Source organism: Piliocolobus tephrosceles, chromosome 11, assembly GCF_002776525.5.
Source record: "Piliocolobus tephrosceles isolate RC106 chromosome 11, ASM277652v3, whole genome shotgun sequence".
In the NCBI taxonomy this organism is placed as follows: domain Eukaryota; kingdom Metazoa; phylum Chordata; class Mammalia; order Primates; family Cercopithecidae; genus Piliocolobus; species Piliocolobus tephrosceles.
The window spans coordinates 77,036,229-77,055,806 of record NC_045444.1 but is presented as its reverse complement, the minus strand read 5'-3'; the positions used below and the strand labels follow the sequence as shown (position 1 = coordinate 77,055,806).

At 43.2% G+C, this 19,578-nt stretch overlaps 1 protein-coding gene and 1 pseudogene across 5 annotated transcripts in view; both read left to right on the top strand.

The window, feature by feature from the left end:
* Window positions 1-19,578, top strand: part of STAT1 (signal transducer and activator of transcription 1) — a 44,466-nt gene that overhangs the window by 10,778 nt on the left and 14,110 nt on the right. For all 4 annotated transcript variants that reach the window (XM_023217693.2, XM_023217702.1, XM_023217711.1 and 1 more), the window contains 12 exons: window positions 991-1,080; window positions 2,763-2,841; window positions 3,911-4,002; window positions 4,218-4,369; window positions 7,041-7,199; window positions 11,305-11,397; window positions 12,949-13,008; window positions 15,549-15,578; window positions 15,670-15,763; window positions 16,963-17,004; window positions 18,236-18,319; window positions 18,880-18,978. In XM_023217693.2, coding sequence (XP_023073461.1) covers window positions 991-1,080; window positions 2,763-2,841; window positions 3,911-4,002; window positions 4,218-4,369; window positions 7,041-7,199; window positions 11,305-11,397; window positions 12,949-13,008; window positions 15,549-15,578; window positions 15,670-15,763; window positions 16,963-17,004; window positions 18,236-18,319; window positions 18,880-18,978 — 1,074 coding nt within the window. The remainder of the gene's footprint in view (window positions 1-990; window positions 1,081-2,762; window positions 2,842-3,910; window positions 4,003-4,217; window positions 4,370-7,040; window positions 7,200-11,304; window positions 11,398-12,948; window positions 13,009-15,548; window positions 15,579-15,669; window positions 15,764-16,962; window positions 17,005-18,235; window positions 18,320-18,879; window positions 18,979-19,578) is intronic.
* On the top strand, window positions 7,717-10,335 carry LOC111546385 (annotated as a pseudogene). The gene is made up of 2 exons (XR_002732772.1): window positions 7,717-9,330; window positions 9,642-10,335. The product of XR_002732772.1 is annotated as a ras-related protein Rab-1A-like (transcript).

Here is a 19,578-nt window from a genome sequence, read left to right as displayed (position 1 = left end):
CCTTGCGAGTGCTAGGGAAAAAAAAAAATGAATGAATGCTGTAATGTCAATAGGGAAAGGCTTTCTAGTATAAGGAAAATTCCAGGCATAAAGAAGAAAAGATTGATACAGTCGAATATGTAAAAACACCCCCGTAGAATCTGTGCTGTGTAGGGCACTGTGTAAGAAAGGTTGACAAGCCCAGTTTTTGCTGTGTGGGGGATTTAACTCTAAAAAAAATAACATCTTTCTAGAATTTAATCTCTAGGAGAACAGGGACCATTGGTTACCACTCTAACACCTGAGCCTAGAACATTGCCTGACGTTTACTTAGTACCTAGTAAGTATGTGCAGTGTACATCTGGTGTATGAAACAAGTAGACCCTGTCACTTCTGAGTGTTCTCATTATCAAAAGTAGGACTGAATACTCCTGGGCAAGTCTGGGTTTATATTCATTATTGACTTTATAGTAGCAGATTTTCATTGATGGCCTTAATGGAATGCTTTCATATTTCAGTATACCTCTGGATCACCCAGGATTGTCTTAAAATAGGCTTTTCTGATTCCATAATCATACTAGCCCTTGAGATTTTCCAGTACCTAGATTTTCCATCCTAGTGAGATGCTGCTGGTCTGAGGACCACACTTTGAATCAGAAAACTTTACGATAAATAAAGGCAGGGTTAATAAGAATAATCTTGTGTACAGTATTTGAGAAACCCTGAACTAAATCCCAGTGTGGTACCATGTAACTGTATGATTTAATGGAAAGTCCCAGAAATACTGTTTATTTTAGACATGAATTGAGCCTAGTTTTTTTGTAGCCTTGTTAATAGTTTGCCAGCATTTTCCAGGGCCTTGGGAAAAATTTCTTACTGACACATAAGCAGGAAGCTTGTAGTACATGTCAGACGGTCTGGAAGGCAGGTGGGGACTTGACTTTGGAGTGTAACCAGCAAGTACACACCCTGGAGAAAACTATGGCTGTAATCATGCCCTTCCCATTACAGGCCCAGTCAGGAAATATTCAGAGCACAGTGATGTTAGACAAACAGAAAGAGCTTGACAGTAAAGTCAGAAATGTGAAGGACAAAGTTATGGTGAGTATTGAGTAAACACATGCATTCATTCTGAAACTTTCTGTGGGGAAAAAAGGTTTCAATCGCTTGGGATATAAACCTAGTAACTGAGTTCAGTCTTTTAAGTAGTTGGGAAGAAAAATTTTGCAGAAGTCTCAAGCTATAAGTAAACAAATTGGTAAAATCAATGACCAGATAGACTTTTTGAATGGCCTCTTAAAACTGCCAAACATTGAGTTTATCTTTTTCTTCCCTGAAAGATCATGCAGTAAATGTTGACTTTTCCCAGTACCCAGTAAATGAGATGTTGCTGCTCTAAATGGGCCTTTATGTCCACATCTCTTAAATCACAGTGCCCCAGGATAAACATGGCCCATCTTTCCCAATCATCTGTTCTATCCTAAGACTTGGAAGAGGAGCAAAAATACATTTTATTGAAAGAAATTTGGATACATTTCTGATTAAGACATCCACAGTGATTTTAGGATAAAACTTCCAAGTCAGGGCCGGGCACGGTGGCTCAAGCCTGTAATCCCAGCACTTTGGGAGGCCGAGACGGGCGGATCACAAGGTCAAGAGATCGAGACCATCCTGGCTAACCCGGTGAAACCCCGTCTCTACTAAAAAATACAAAAAACTAGCCGGGTGAGGTGGCGGGCGCCTGTGGTCCCAGCTACTCGGGAGGCTGAGGCAGGAGAATGGCGTAAACCCGGGAGGCGGAGCTTGCAGTGAGCTGAGATCCGGCCGCTGCACTCCAGCCTGGGCGACAGAGCGAGACTCCGTCTCAAAAAAAAAAAAAAAAAAAAAACTTCCAAGTCAATTTATGGAAGAAGAGGGCTGCTCTGGCGCTCTCGATGGCCTGCATTTACTCCTCTCCACTGTTAGGGCTGGTGCGGGGAGAGGTTGAGGAGTTCTTTTTCACACAAGCCTGTGTTTGTGGAAAAGGCCTTCCAGCTTAGGGGTTTGGTCCTCTGTGGATCTCTGGGTAACACCAATATGGCCTTGACTCTATGCTTCAGACAGCATCTTTCGAAACTCCACATTCTTTGGAGCAACTTTATCCTGTGGTCTCCTAGGGAAGCGTTTCATTAAAGTAGACACCGAGTGAGCCCAGTCCAGAAATAGCCATGGAAACCCAGAGAAGAATATGTGGAAATGTGACCAAATCCCAAACAAATGAGGCTCATTTGTAGAATGCACATACAATTTATTGTCCAGGTGGAGATGCATTTGAGCTGCCAAGAGGGCACTGTTTGTAATTATAGCAAGTATGAAACCAGGTCTATCCCAGTAAAGCAGAGATGTATGGTCACTTTACTTATTTGGAAGGAATGAGGAAATTTTCTATGAGCTTTTTCCCCCACTGCTGTGGGCTTTACAATGGAGTTTTTAAATCATATCTCAGAGGTAGTCTCAAAATGATGAGGAAGAATCAAAATTTAGGTGCTGGAACCAGGTTAAGGACATACAAATCAGTTTGAGAATTATTGTATGTTTGCTTTTTTAAAAGTGTTATTACATACTTATTAATGAAATAGAAATTATTTCATGTGTATGATTAGAACTCTCCAAATCAGATCTCTTTTTGAGGGAGCTGGAATTGTTTTCACGTTTCTCTGGGTTTCATAGAAGCAATACTCTGTTGCCTAAAGTATTTGGAAGTTGCTGATCAGTAGAAAACATGTTTACATCTTTATTTGTAGTGTATAGAGCATGAAATCAAGAGCCTGGAAGATTTACAAGATGAATATGACTTCAAATGCAAAACCTTGCAGAACAGAGGTAAGGGTTCACAACTGAAGTGGTGCCCATTGGCTGTGATTTTTTTCTGTTCACACTAGATAACGAAGATGATTACTCCTTTCTATTTGCCGAGTATTTTATGACTCTGAATTCTTCCTTGATAACCCAGGCCAGGGTTTCTTAACATCCAGTACTGTTGACATTCTGGGCTAGATAATTTGTTGTGGGGGCTGTCCTGGCATTGGAATGTTTAGCAGCATCCCTGACTTATACCCACCAGGTGCCAGTAGCACTACCCAGGAGCCCTCACTAATGACAATCAAAACTGTCTCCAGAGATTGCCAAAAGTCCCCTAGGGGTCAATGACCCCTACTGGATAACCACTGGTTATGTGTTACTCACCTTATTTATTGCGCCTAGCCCACTGACTGACATAGAGCGATAGATATGTGGAGTTCCCCTGCCCTAATATCTCAAGTTTCTTCAAACATGGCAGGTCCACATGTGTACACTGCAGATGAGCTCAGTATTTTTCTCATGTTTTAAAGCAGTTTTACTCTATTTTGTTACTGTTGATGTTTTTAATGAGAGCAGCAACAGAAAAGAACTCAAGAATGTGCATTGTGTGGAACATGTAAGGCACTGCCGTTGCTGCATTCATCATCTGGGGTATAGCATGGTTCACAGGCAGAGATTATCAGTATGGTTTAGGTAAAAAGGATGAGACACAGCAACTTCAGCTACCACTTCCTAATCATCTGCTGCTCTTTGAAAGCTACAGATAACGCTTTGTATACATTTTTTACCTGAAGTTTTGAATTCTGTTATTTACATTTATTTAGGTAATTACCCTGACAGTGTCTTCAGTGGCAGATACTACTATGTCCGATTTACATGGGTCACTGAAAACAAGTATTTTGTTTCAGTTTGCCTAGTTGTTATACTTAGGACTTTTCTTCTTGTTTAATAAAGACTGAAGAAAGCCAAACTTTGACCTGTCACTGGGCAGCATTGTGTCATCTTTATCCTATATTTATATGAATCTTGGCTTTTGTTGGTTTTGTCTTCTTTATATAAATGTATTTACTGGCTGTCTCTCAATTTATAGAACACGAGACCAATGGTGTGGCAAAGAGTGATCAGAAACAAGAACAGCTGTTACTCAAGAAGATGTATTTAATGCTTGACAATAAAAGAAAGGTAGTTATTTACTTTCCAGAATAGCATGCCGCTTTTGTTATAGACTGTAAATAATGGAATCAAAATTTAGAAGAGAAGAAAAATTATTTTTATAACCACCTGGCTTAGAGCCCCAGTTGAGAATGAAATGATATTTGCTTTTCTTTTAAAAAATATTTTAAAATTCAGTGATTAAAAATGAATTTATTTTAGTTTGTTTCTTCCACTGCCTTTAGGAAGTAGTTCACAAAATAATCGAGTTGTTGAATGTCACTGAACTTACCCAGAATGCCCTGATTAATGATGAACTAGTGGAGTGGAAGCGGAGACAGCAGAGCGCCTGTATTGGGGGGCCGCCCAATGCTTGCCTGGATCAGCTGCAGAACTGGTAAGATTCTCCAAAGCAGAAAACTGGCAGCTGACTGGCTAACCACATAAACTCATAAATGCACCTTTGAGCTGTGTTAGTTGAATGGACCCTGTTAAAACGTTGGTATAGAGTTTGACGTAGTCCAGCTTCTGCTTACCCTGGAAACACTCACTTGGAAAGCACAGTGTTATTCATGACTCTTGCCACGTTCAGCCATGTCTGCTTGGTTTGGATCACTCCTGTACCACGGGATGTGTCGTTTGACTGTACAAAACATCAGTGACATGGTCATTATAGAACACATTTAACAAGTTGACTCCTAATGTTTCATTTAAAACAAGATAGCTTGAGGCATTTTTCTAGGCTTACAGAATAGTTTGTTAGGAACCATTCATTCAGTCATCCATCCAGTAATACTTATTAAATGCCTACAGTATGCCAGGCACTGTAGGACCTGGGCACACAAGGATGAGTGATTCTTGGCCCTTGCCAACAAGGACTTCTCAGTGTGAAAGGGGGATGTAGACATGGTAATAATTCCGTGCAGTAAAAGTTTCCAGGTGCTCTAGCAAAAGGCCATCAGAGTTCTCTGGAGGACGAAGGAAAGCATCTCCAGGGAAGGTTTCATAGAGGAAGTGGCCTTGTGCTAACTCAGAAGTGACTGGGGTTACTCCATGTAGATCAAGGGGAAGTGCTTTCCAGCACAGAGCACAGGATGTGCAAAGGCACACACGTGGGAGCCTGAAGGGACTGTATTGTGTGGCGGGAGAGTGGGGTGTCAGGGGAGACGGGAAGGAAAGTGGACCCGGCGGGAGATGCTGGAGCCTGATGGTGCAGGTTCTCAGCACCATGCTAGGAATGCGGGCCGTATGCAGCTGTCCTGCTGAGCCAAGGCAGGCTTTTTTCTTAAGCAGGAGATGTATTTCTCTGATCTTTGATTTAGACAGGGTGCTCTGGCCACATCCTGGAGGATAGGATAGAGACAGAAAGACCAGTTGGAATACTGTTAGCATATTAGTGTGGTCCAGGTGAGGGGCAACAGGAGCCGAACTTGGGATCGCAGAGTGAACATGAGGGAAGGTGGCCTGGGACAATTGCTAAGGGTCCAAGGACCAGAGATCTCACGAGGTTATTTTCTATATTGCCAATTTTTTAAAAATCACAATTAATATTCAGCCATTTATTTTTATTCTGTGAATTGCCTGTAGGTACCCCAGATTTCTTGTGGGTTAGAGCAGAGCTTCTGAGCCCAGTGCGCCCCATGTGCCTTGAGGGATACTGACACCCCTAAGCCCTTCAGGTGGCCAGGGAGGCCTTGGGGTGTCTAGAGCCCCCTAGTGGTCCTCTTAGACCACAGGAGCCTCTTGTAGGGACACACATGCCCTCTAGTTTTCCCACTGTGCTGTCTAAGGATTGTCATTTTCTCGGTGTGCAAGCAGAGTTGGGGACACTGGTTTAGCATCACCTCTGGAACTCAGCCAGCCATTAGCCTGCCTGCTCCTTTCCTGATGAAGGGCTGCTGTCCCAGGGCTTTGAACTGGAATCGAGTAAAATCAGAAAATGAAGTAGATACTTTTCCCAGGGAGAAGACACTTTTAAAAGGTTTTCTTCTGTCATTACTGCAAGCGAATAAAACTGCATTTCCCCAGCCTGTGTTACTGTTAGCAGTGACTGTAAGGAAGGAAGACGAAGAGCAATCACTAGGTTTACTCACTGGCTTTCTATTTTTAGGGTCTAGACTGAGCATATTGCCTTCTCCTTTCAGTTGAATAAAGCCAGAATCATCTTTCCTTCCTCTCTTCCTGTCCCCGGCCTTGCCTCCCCTCTCTGTCTCTTCCTGCCCCTCTGGTCCACATCTCTGACTGGTCCTGCCGAGACACTGCTTGCTGATGCCACTCTCCTCACAGAACCTGCAGTGGCTCCTCGTTGCCTCTTGCATCACCTGGAAGCATCTGCTTTGCTGTTTTCCCTGCCTCTGGCCTCCTCTTTGCCCCGCGCCAGTCACAGATCACCTAGAAGCCCTGCCCCGACCCATCTCTCCTTACATAGGCCTCAGTGGTGTGCAGAAGTTTTTGATCTAGGCTGTACTCAGTGCATGTTAGTTTTACTCCTCAAATAACAAAGCTTCTACTGCTGGCACAAGCCTTGTTCCCTTTGTTTTTCCCTAGAACGCAGAGCGTGGTATCCTAGGTGGCATTTTGTGTTGCATTAAATGGGAATTACTTGTTGATTAAATTAAATTAAATTACTTGTTGATTTCCATGTGATATGGTTTGGCTGTGTCCCCACCCAAATCTTACCTTGAATTGTAATAATCCCTATGTGTCAGGGGCAGGACCAGGTGGAGATAATGGAATCATGGGGGTGGTTCCCCCAATACTGTTCTCATGGTAGTAAGTCTCATAAGATCTGATGGTTTTATAAGTGGGAGTTTCCCTCCACAAGCTCTCTTGCCTGCCACCATGTAGGATGTGACTTTGCTCCTCATTTGCCTTCTGCCATGATTGTGGGGCCTCCCCAGCCATGTGGAACTATGTGTCAATTGAACCTCTTTCCTGTATAAATTCCCCAGTCTCGGGTATGTCTTTATTAGCAGCATGAGAGTGGACTAATATACCACGATTCCCTTTAATTCAGGCTGCTTCTGGACCATTTCTCATAGAGACATCTGTGTCTTGTGTCTTCCCAGGTTCACCATAGTTGCAGAGAGTCTGCAGCAAGTTCGGCAGCAGCTTAAAAAGCTGGAGGAATTGGAACAGAAATACACGTACGAACATGACCCTATCACAAAAAACAAACAAGTGTTATGGGACCGTACCTTCAGTCTTTTCCAGCAGCTCATTCAGAGGTAACTCAAGGAACATTTATTTGTACCTTCTGTAATCAGTCTATACAGAGGAACATTTGACCGTAATTCAGATGATTTACAAGGGTTTAATAGGATATATACACACATATATGTATCATATCTATGTATACGTATATAACATATATGTAATATACGTATACGTATATATGATGTGTGTATATGTATATATAATATACATGTGTATATGTGTATGATATATGTGTATATATGTGTGTATGTATGTGTATATATGTATATGTATGTGTGTATATATGTGTGTGTGTGTATATATATGTGTGTGTGGATGATGGATTCTCGCTCTGTCACCCAAGCTGGAGTGCAGTGGCATGATCTCAGCTCACTGCAACCTCCACCTCCTGGGTTCAAGCAATCCTTCTGCCTCAGCCTGGGACTACAGGCACATGCCACCGCACCCGGCTAATTTTTTTAGTAGAGACTGCGTTTTGCCATGTTGGCCAGGCTGGTCTCCAACTCCTGACCTCAGGTGATCCGCCAGCCTTGGCTTCCCAAAGTGCTGGGATTACAGGCGTGAGCCACTGTGCCTGGCCTAAAATTTTTTAATGACGATGACTCTTCCTGAATTATCTGGTTATGTCAATGGTTCTTCACTCTTGTGACCACCTAGGCTGGAAGCTGTAGTAACCTTCCACTCCTCCTTCCCCTTTGGCCGAGTCCCCGCCATGACGCTAGCATGCCTCACCTCCTCCCCTCCCCTCCTCATGTCTCAGGCTCTCAAATCCTCCTTTCTGGACTCTTCCTCGGCCTCCCCACCAGTCCTCCTTCCCAGTCCTTCCTCCCTCCCTGTGACCAGTGCTGTCCCAGAGCAGACTTCCATTCTGGTTCCTCATCACCAGCTGATCCAAGTGAAGCCCCTCAACTGGGCATTCACGGCCCCCCTTCTGCAGCCTGGACCTAGCTGACCCCTCCACGCTTCACGTCCACACACACCCCTTTCTAGGCAAACTTGACCTCTTGCTGATTCCTATAGGGGCCATGCCTCACGCTTGCTTCTCTGTGGCTCTCCTGAGGATAATTCCTCTTCCTCAGAACCTTCTTTTCTTGTACCTGCTTTCAAAATTGTATCATCCCGAAAGCTTCACCTTGTACTTCATCATTTAATCTTCCCAGATTTCCCAAACATATGTTGTCTCCCTTCCTGGCCTCCAGTCACCCTTTGTTCCTCTCCTTCTCTGCCTTTTATTAGATATAGTTGTTATGCATTTCTTTATATTTGTTGAATATCATAAGGTTCTGGAAGGCAGAGACATGCCTTTGTTACCCTTTTCCCCCAGCAGGACCTAGCGCAGTGCCTTGTGAACAGTAGGTGCTCTAGACACACTTAGTAGATAGATAAATGTCACTGAGTGGAAAAAAAGGGTTCATATTGCAAGTTTTTTTTCTTTAATGCAAACTTGACATGATAAAAATATGCTTGATTTTGGGTGGAAGCAATAGCTGAGTGGCAGCGGCTGCTGATTGTGTTCCAGGGGAGAGAGTAGGGGAAGACGTTTGCTTTCCCGGAACAGCCTATCTCATTCCTTTCCTTCAGTTACCCACAGCGCGGAGAGTCAGGGCGGCAGTTGTAGCAGCAAGGGTGCCTGTGGCAGTGGTGGCAGCTACAGTGACATGTCCAGCATGAATCCCAAATATGATTATTTATTCGAATTACTTCTGATTGGCGACTCTGGGGCTGGAAGGTCTTGCCTCCTTCGCAGGTTTGCAGATGATACATATACAGAAAGCTACATCAGCACAGTTGGTGTGGATTTCAAAATAAGAACTATAGAGTTAGATGGGAAAACAATCAAGCTTCAAATACAGAACACAGCAGAACAGGAAAGATTTCGAACAGTCATCTCCAGTTATTACAGAGGAGCCAGGGGCATCCTGGTTGTGTATGATGTGAAAGATCAGGAGTCCTTGAATAATATTAAACAGGGACTGCAGAAAATAGATCGTTATCCCAGTGAAAACATCAACAGATTGTTGGTAGGGAACAAGTGTGATCTGACCACAAAGAAAGTAGTAGACTACACAACAGCAAAGGAATTTGCTGATTCCCTTGGAATTCTGTTTTTGGAAACAAGTACTAAGAATGCAACAAGGCCGGGCGCGGTGGCTCATGCTTGTAATCCCAGCACTTTGGGAGGCTGAGGTGGGTGGATCACCTGAAGTCAGGAGTTCGAGAGCAGGCTGGCCAACATGATGAAACCCCGTCTCTTCTAAAAATACAAAAATTAGCTGAGCGTGGTGGCAGACGCCTGTAATCCCAGCTACTCAGGAGGCTGAGGCAGGAGAATCGCTTGAACCTAGGTGGTGGAGGTTGCAGTGAGCCGAGATTGCGCCATTGCACTCCAATCTGGGAGACAGAGCAAGAATCTGTCTCAAAAAAAGAAAAAAAAGAAAATGCAATGAATGTAGAACAATCTTCCATGATGATGGCAGCTGAGATTAAAAAGCTAACGGGTCCTGGAATAACAGCTAGTCGTGCTGAGAAGCCCAGTGTTAAAATTCAGAGCGCTCTGGTCAAGCATCAGGTGGAGGTTCCTGCTAAAATTTGCCTCCGTCCTTTTCTCACAGTAATGAATTTGCAATCTGAACCCAAGTGAAAAAACAGAATTGCCTGAATTATACTGTATGTAGCTGTACTACAACAGATTCTTACATCTCCACAGAGGTCAGAGATTGTAAATGGTCATTACTGACTTTCTTTTTATTCTCTTGACTCAAAACAGCTAACTTCATTTTCAGAACTGTTTTTAAACCTTTGTGTGCTGGTTTATAAAATAATGTATTTTCCTGATAGCAGACTGTTTTCTCATGGTTGGTTAGACTGTATTTTGTTTTGATGTTTATATTGGTGTATTTAGATGTCAGGTCTAGTCTTCTGAAGACGGAGTTCAGCTGTTTTGTATCAAACAGCACAAGCAGTGGCTGTCACTTTCCATGCGTAAAGTTTAGTGAGATGTTATGTGTAAGATCTGATTTGCTGGTTCTTCCTTGTACAGTTATAAATGGAAAGATTACACTGTCTGATTAATAGCTTCTTCATACTGTGCATATAATTTGTGGCTGCAGAATATTGTAATTTGTTGCATACTGTGTAACAAAACAACTGAAGATATGTTTAATAAATATCGTACTTATTGGAAGTATTATTTTTTAAAAATGTACTCCTGACTAACATGGTAAAACCCCATCTCTACTAAAAATACAAAAAAATAAAATTAGCTGGGCATGGTGGCAGGCACCTGTAGCCCCAGTTACTCAGGAGGCTGAGGCAGGAGAATGGTGTGAACCAGGAAGGCGGAGCTTGCAGTGATCACACCACTGAGCTCCAGCCTGGGCAACAGAGTGAGACTCCATCTAAAAAAAAAAAAAATTTGCTTGGTTCCCTATGGCTAATATTCAAACAAGAAGTCCTGTGTGTTGAGTTTTTTTAAATTTAAAAACATTACTTGTACTTTGAGTGCACATTTTATTCTTAATTCTGACATGTAAATGAACATAATTAAATATGGGATTTTTATTTTTTAGTTTTATTTTTTGAGGCAGGGCCTTACTCTGTCTTCCGGGCTGGAGTGCAGTGGTGTGATCATGGCTCACTTCAGCCTCCACCTGCTGGATTCAAGTGACCTTCCCACTTCAGACCTCTAGTAGTTGGGGCTAATTAGCCATGCCTGGCTAATTTAAAAACAAAAAAATTTATAAAGATAGGATCTCACTATGTTGCCTAGGCTGGTCTTAAACTCCTGGGATCAAGCAATCCTACTGTCTCAGCCTCTTGAAGTGCTGGGATTACAGATATGAGCCACTGTGCCTAGCCTTCATTGTATATGTTTGTTTTAATATAATAGTTTCATAGATCATTACGATTATTCTGTTTCCGTTAAGTCCTTATTCGGTTTTGGGATTTCTTTACTAATTAGAAAATATCAGTTTGTTCATCCAACTTGTCAGAATCTTTCAAACTGTTTTTTAGGTTGTACTCTCTAACCCCCTTTTTTCTTTCAGGAAAATCATTGTGACTGCCTCAACCTTAATGGAAATGCTAACTTATCTATCCTTTGCTGGGTATTTGCAGCTCATTTGTGGTGGAAAGACAGCCCTGCATGCCAACGCACCCTCAGAGGCCGCTGGTCTTGAAGACAGGGGTCCAGTTCACTGTGAAGTTGAGGTAACAAGGGAAAGATGGCATCCCATACATTGTCCTGTCATGTAGTTTGTACCCCTAGTTTCCTTTTATAAAAACTGATATTTAGGGTGCTTTTGAGGAAATAATTTTTCAGGCAGTATTTTAATATGAACGCTTACTGAGAATATCTGAGAGTTTTTTATTAATATACTCATAGTAGAAATGTAACCAATATATATATATGTACACAGTCCTGATTTTTTTCCAATCATAAATGTAATGCATGTTCACAGCAAAACAGAATTCCAAATTGCAGAAATGTGTGTAATAGAGAGTGAAAGTTCGCGGCTGCCTCACCCCTCTTGGGCACAGGCTTATAACCTCAGCCTTATGAACCCCAGAAACTGTATGAATGTGGATTTATAATATGTACATTTTTCTGATGAATGGATTTATAGCTTTCATCAGATTCTCAAAGCAGTCCGTGATATAAATATCTGTGGACCACCACAGTAAATGACCTAGTGTCTGTCCTCCCAGGATTTTGTCCTTGTCTGCACAAATACATATTTCATACAGAAACACACGTACAAATATGACATGATGTTTCCTTTTTAAAAAATTAGGATTCCATGTCTACACAAATATTTCATATAGAAACACACACACAAATATGACATATTTCTTTTTTAAAAAACTCAAGAGTAGGCTACATACATTGTTTTGTAGCCTTTCTCCTCGATAATAATTGTAGAAGTGTTTCCAGGAACATGTGGCCTTACTTTCTTCTGTTGAATGGCCGCATTGCTTTAAGCGTTCTTCTTATGATGAGTAGCTAAACGCTGAAGAACTGGACTGACCTTCGGAGTTGGACCGGGTCCTTTTTCTGGGGTGTTACTGATTTAAGTCAGTGGTTAACCCTCCCTGGCTGGTAGTATACAATGCCACACTCAAGCCCTCGTGGAATTCTAGAACTCGCAGCTGGAAGGGACAGTAGAAATCTGATCCCATCCACCTGCTCCACTGAACGGAGCAGACAGAGCCCTGGGGTCTCCTTCCCAAAGTCTCCAGCTCAGTGGAGCACAGGCACACACTCTCACCTGCCCTCCATCTTTCCACACTACCCTGGGGTGACTGTAGATGGGACACTATTTTTTCTGATTATGGACAATGGTTTTTATTGTCTCCCAGCAGGACAAAGATTAGATACAAGTTTCAGTAGAAAGTAACGTTTACTATTTTTCACCCATATAAATTGGCCAAAGGTTGAAATTGTGATGAAACCCAATATTGGCAAGGTCATAGAGGGAAGCAGCTACCCTCATTAACTTTTGGTGGGAATGTAAACTCAGGGCTGCATCCTGTCAGAATTAGTGTTACAATTTTTCCTAAGCAATTCCACAGCTAGGAATTTATTCTTACAAATACACTTACAAAAATTTAAGTAGATCTACAAAACTGTCGGTTTTCTTGTTGGTAATGCCCTAAAACTGGGGGGGAGTGGTTTATCTAAACGTTAATAGGGAATTGGCATAATAAATAAATTGTAACAGATAATTTTTTTTAAGTAATGGCTTTTATTTATCTTTCCAGACTGTTGGTGAAATTGCAAGAGCTGAATTATAATTTGAAAGTCAAAGTCTTATTTGATAAGTAAGATATCTTTAGTATTATGTAACATACATGTAGTACTGAAATGTTGATTTTGTTACTCAAGCACAGACTCCTGCACTAGATAAGCAGATTCACTAGCTGTGGAAGGGTCTACACTGGGTGGAAGTTTGCCTCCCTAGGGCCCCAGGGCTGAACCCAGAGTCCTGCCAATGCTGCATATGAGCAGAGACTCTTAGTCAGATCCACCAGGGCCGTCACACATGATCCCAGCAGATTTAAGTCAGCAGCTCCCTTGGTGGATGTTGGGAGCTTCCCCTGGAGCTGTTACCAACATTCCTGAGCCTTTTTAGACTATAACTGAACAAGAGAGTGAGCGTCTCTTTATGCATATGAGATTGTAATCAGCAAGTTTCAAAGTGGCTGGACTTGGCATGCCACCCCTTCCTTCTACCTCAGCCCCAGAGGAGAGGCCCCTGATCCAACCTGAGACCGAACATCCAGGCTGCCGTGACTCTGTGGTCATTTGGGGGTTTTTCTGGAGTGAGATCAGCAGCATCTTGGGGAGACTGTGTGGAGCCTGTGGGATTCACCCTTGTCTCTTCTGGGCAGTGGGAACCCAGGAATGGGCATCTCTCATGGGAGTCCAGGTGGAGCAGCCCCATTCTATTTTGCCCTGAGACCCTAGACCTGGACTGGCACTGACTTGGGCACTGTCATTGAGAAACAAGATGGCTCCTCCCACCCCTCCCATATTTAATGTTTTTGTTAGCTTGTGTCACATACTGGTGTGGCAAGTTTCAAAAGTGATTTATGATCATTCAAATCATTTTCCTCTGGCTTTTTGCTTCTTACCACTCCTATAAGAATATTCTTCCTTGTAGCATGGTCTGTGCCTTGTCTTCATGCCATCATCTTTGGTATATCAGTTAGCTTTTGCTCCCTAACAAACCACTCTCAAAACTTAGTGGCTAGGCCAGGCACAGTGGCTCACACCTGTAATCCCAGCACTTTGGGAGGCCGAGGCAGGCAGATCACATAAGCCAGAGTTTGAGACCAGCCTGGCCAACATGGCGAAACCCCGTCTCTACAAAAAATACAAAAAATTAGCCAGGTGTGGTGGTGTGTACCTGTAATCCCTGCTACTTGGGAGGCTGAGGCACGAGAATCGCTTGGACCTGGGAGGCAGAGGTTGCAGTGAGCTGAGATCATGCTACTGTACTCCAGTCTGGGTGATGGAATGAGACTGTCAAACAAACAAACAAACAAACAAACAAAAAAAACGTAGTGGCTAAAACCTCAAAAACTCATTTCTCATATTCTGTGAGTTGTAGGACGTCCTGGTCTGGGCTGGCGTGGTTGGAGCCAGGTGCTCTAGCAAGGCCTTATTACGTGACTAGGACTCAGCTGGGATAACCAGGTCCTTCTTCAGGCATCTCAAAAGGGCTAGCCTGGGCTTTTCCAACGGTGACAGTGTTCCAAGTGAACAAGGCCTGTGAGTGCTAGCCTTGGAACATGTATGGCATCACTCCCATCCAGTTGCTAAAAGCAAATCAAGGCCAGCTGAGATTTGGGGGACAGGGAAATACATCCTACTTCCTAAAGGGAAGAAGGACAAGGGTCGTGTGGCCATTGTAGTTTCCCATCCTCTGCGTTAGCTCAGCTCCTCTCAGCTGCTTCAGGCCCCTGTGTCTTTTCTGTCGGTTTTAGCTGACTGTCTTCTTAGCTTTGAAAAGTCAGCTTTTATCATACTATTCCTTTTAGTTTAAGTTCTTTTTTTTCCAAACAGGAAAATAGGTCCCTCCTGTAGCTAATGGTGATTGTCATTCGCAAAAGCATTAAACTTCTGGTTGAGATTGGAAAGGAAGGTGAACTAATAGATCTGTGAGTGAGCCCATGATTTCTAGTCTACATCTAGGACACTCATGGATACATTATTTGGCCAGAACATGACAAAGTAATCACTGGATATAAAAGTGCAAAGTCTTTCAAAATTTCAACCTCATACTTTAAACTTAAACTTCCCACTTACCCCAGGTAACTGACTCTTCTGGTACTTTCATGAGAGCATTAAAGATCATAGAGAATAAAAATGAGGTTTAAATAGTCACATTGGCAGTCCTCTGAGCTTTGTGACAACTGGGTAGTGCTGTCTGCTGGATCCCCAGTGCTTAGCGCAGGGCCTCGCAGCAAGTAGCTGCCCAATAAACAATAACGATAGCTTACATTTGTTGAGGGTGTACTGGTGCTGGTGCTTACATTTATTGAGGGTGTACTGGTGAGGAATTAACTAGTTTATTCCTCACGATGTCCCGTATGTTGGCACTGTTAGTACGTTGTGTAGATGAACAACGTGAGGCCCAGACCATTTATTTGCCCAAGGTCATTCAGTGATACTTGCCAGGCCTAATATGGGTAGATTGAGGCAGGGAGTGAATGAAAGGCCGCAGACCCACAGGTGTAGATGTATTTTTTATTTATCATTCACTTAACACTTTTAGGTTCTTATACTCATAATTTTGTTTAAGCTTATTTCATATTTTAAATACACATATGTGATTATATATATTATTTTTTTGCAGAGATGTGAATGAGAGAAATACAGTAAAAGGGTATGTGATGTACTTTATGCTACACTGTGCTATATTTTTATTTGTTTAATAGTTGGAAGACTTTTCAGCATTTCTTTCCTATATCGTATAGATTTAGGAAGTTCAACATTTTGGGCACGCACACAAAGGTGATGAACATGGAGGAGTCCACCAATGGCAGTCTGGCGGCTGAATTTCGGCACCTGGTAGGGACATGAGTTTCCTGTCTTTATATTGTCTCTGGTTTCTTAGGACTTTTGACAATAGAGCGACCCTTTTTGGCACGTTTGCCATGTGGAGGGCGCCCCCTGCTGGGGTGTGCAGACTTTGTGGCTGGTGACTTCCTGTCACCAGCACTTGGGGCATTTTGGTTTCTCCTCCTCATCCCATGTCTGTTCACTCCATTTTCTGGGCTGTATCACTCACAGTAAAAACATTTTATGAGGCTGTGTTTACGTAAATGATTTGCACTTGCTGCCTCCATGATCCCCACAGTCACTCACTGTAGACGCTTGCAGTTTTCTCAAAGGTTATGGCTCCCGTGTCCTGACTGTGATTTCCCCCACCCTCCAAGTGTGGTCCCGTACTCCAAGGTTCACTCCTCAGCCCCTGTGTTCCCCTTCCTGGCGGCCCCGCCCACAGCCCCTGCCTCTGCGGCAGCCTGACTCTACCACCTTCTCTCCAGGGCAGTAGAGCTCATTCCCCAGGCAGTAGAGACCCAGCGGGGTGCTCTATATGGGCTGTACCATCTTTCCTCCTCTGTGAACACAGGGGCTGCCAACTGTTGTGAGGCTGTGTGGGTGCTGAGTCCAAAGCTCTCCCTGGGCTCAGAACCTGCAGGAGGTTAAAGGCATCCTTTTTCACTAGAGACTACTTTGTGATCCAGCAAGCCTCCTAGCTAGGAAGCTCTACCTGACTTGAAAGCTTTAGCCCAACTCAGCTGCCTGAGGGTATTCAGAGCCGCCCTCAGGGCCCCAGCCTGCTCCCTTGGCCGCTCAGGGATTGATATCCACTTGAGGGCAGTTGGACCTGGAGTCACTGGGCCCAGCCTGGAGGACTCTGCTGAGGGAAAGGGGAGGGTGAAGCTGTCCCTTGAGCCTCAGGGCATGAAACAGCTAACGAAGGTGCACGGGGAATCATTCAGGGAAAGTTTGAACACAGGAGAGGAGCCGGTGGCGATTCCAAGAGATCCCTCCAGACTGGTATCTGCACCATCAGGCCTCTGGGGAAACGTGCTTCTGCTCATGGATCCAGAACGAGGGCCATTTTGTCTCGTGTTCTGCATTCTAAAGATAATGTCACGTCTGTCATTCTTTCTGGTCCTAACTTTGTTCTCATTTGTAAATGAAGATAGCAACTTTGACCATTACCATGGTGTTTAATAAGGTGATTGTTTGTTTTATAGCAATTGAAAGAACAGAAAAATGCTGGCACCAGAACGAATGAGGTGAGAGTCTCTTTATGTTGTGAATGGGCCCAAATCAGGCAGGTCTGTCTAGCAAGGGCAGGTCAGTTGGTGGCTGGGGATACCTCACAGAGGAGTTCAGACCCAGCAGGGAAGAGCAGCAAATGAGCTGGGTACTTGGTATATCTGTGACAACAGTAAAAACACCACATTTGTACTTCACTATTGTCAAACGATTTTGCACACAAATTCATTAGACACTCAGTGGAGTAGCTATTGTGGGCTTTTGTATTCTTTGCATCTTACGGGTGAAGAAATTGAGTCACAGGAAGTTTGCAGGATTTAGCCAAGGGTGCACAGAGAGTTACTGTCAGAGTTGGAATGAGAGGCCACTTTGATGACTGCCTTGCTGTGTGCCAAGAGGGCTTTTTGGCCATGGAATCCCCTACCAGAAGCATTGCCTTTGCATCAGTTTCCTTCCTACAACGTGATCCTTAAGGAGTTGGGTTTGTGATGCATTCAGAAATGAACTATGGACAAAGGATGAAATATCTGGAGTTGTTTTGGTTTAGAACATTTTCGTCCTTTATGCACACACAGCGTGCAGTCGTTCCACACCAGGACCAGTGGAGGTCACATGGAGCAGCGGGACAAACACAGGCCCAGGCAGTGCAAAGATGCCTTCTAGCCCTGGTGTGCACCTGAACTATGTTTTGACCTCCCTGGGTCTAGCAGTTGTACCTCTCTAGTTCTAAGCTGTGAGGTTCACATGAGGTAATGTCTATGAAGGCACTTTGAAATCTATCCATTTCTACCAAAACCAAGACACCTTGTGACCTACCAAGTTGATGTGAGTCAGCCCTTCCGGTAGGCAGTAGACAATCCCAAGTGTACACTTACTCCCAGCCCTCTCACCTCCTCCCCACCCATCTGCATTGAGATGTGCAGCCACACTGGGCAGGCAGACAGAGCTGAGGGTTGAGAAGCCTCAGGTCACAAAGCTATTAGTTGCTCTTTCCCCACTGACATTTATTGCTCTGAATCTATAATCCTTGCCATAACTTCAGGCACTTATCTTTCAGAGCACACTGATACTCAGAATCATTAAATCTGGGAGGGATTCAGTATTGAGTCTTCAGACTTCCTGCTGGTTGGGTCCAGGATCTCGTCCAGGATCTCTGTGGCCTGTTGCAATGTTAATTGGGCTTTTGAAAGTTTCAGGATCTGTGAATAAGTGGTTATATTCTTTTCGTCTTTCCTTTTCTCTTCCAAGGGTCCTCTCATCGTTACTGAAGAGCTTCACTCCCTTAGTTTTGAAACCCAGTTGTGCCAGCCTGGTTTGGTAATTGACCTCGAGGTAAGACTTTTATGGTCCCGAGGTGGAAAACTTCATTATTTTTACTTTTAATTGTTACGTGTATTTTTATTTCTCAGTTTTCGTTTTAGAGGTATTTACCTAATTGTTTTAAAAATATCTTTTTCAGCTAATACTACCTTAACCTTAATTTATGGTCCAGAAAGCTAGAGAATTGAATTAACCTTCAAATTCTATAACTTAAATGTTCCAGTTGAGATAGCTGATGTTCATTTTTTTTACAGTAAGCATTGGGGCTTATTTATTTTGCTCTGCCCTCCCTCCACATTTTATGTTTTCATTGTGACAATTTTCATCTTCTCATATTGCATACCCCTTAATTAGTTATTGTAGCTATTATTATTTTTAGGGACTTATTTCTTAACTGAAAGATACATCAAAGACAAACTGGACAAAAGAACAGAACTTAACATTTGTCATTTTCAAGTATTAAATATGTACAAATTTACAAATAATCCCCTGCTTTTAGTTGAGGCTAAGCAGTTATCTGAAGGTGACATTTCTGTGATTCAGATGATTTCAAGGTCTTTGTCATCCTTTAGACGACCTCTCTGCCCGTTGTGGTGATCTCCAACGTCAGCCAGCTCCCGAGCGGTTGGGCCTCCATCCTTTGGTACAACATGCTGGTGGCGGAACCCAGGGTATGGAAAATACATTTGCTTTGGTCCCAGGGTTAAGCAGACCCCATGCTCTCGCTGCTGTGTCTCTGAAATAGCCCCAGTGGCCAGTTGTTGAGGGAGAAGTGACAAAGCTTCTGTGGTATTTCTGAGGCTTTTGAGTAAATCTGGGAATGTGAAGCATGGATATATGTTTGAAATGAGAATTATGATTTTTCTCCCATGTGAGTAAGCTAGGGCAGTCAGTGATTCTATACCACTTTATCATTATTATTTTTAAAATGTATACATCTACTAAACAAGCATGCTCCATTCTTAGAGTGTGGATACTCACTGTTAATTAATTATAGTCAATGATCATTATTCGAACTAGTTATGTTTTTTGAAGTTACCAGGAACACTTAATTAGCAAATAATGAATTGTTGCTCCTAAGGGAACTACAAGGCTAGATTCCTTCAAGCCTCTGGTCACAACACTTCTGTCACCCCATCAATGCATAACATTGTTTATGTGTGTTTCTGTTTAAAGACACCTTATCTAATATACTTGTTGAGGCATTAACATTACACCTATGGTCAGGATTACTGGGTAACTCACGCCTGAGTGAAGCTTGCCTCACGTAT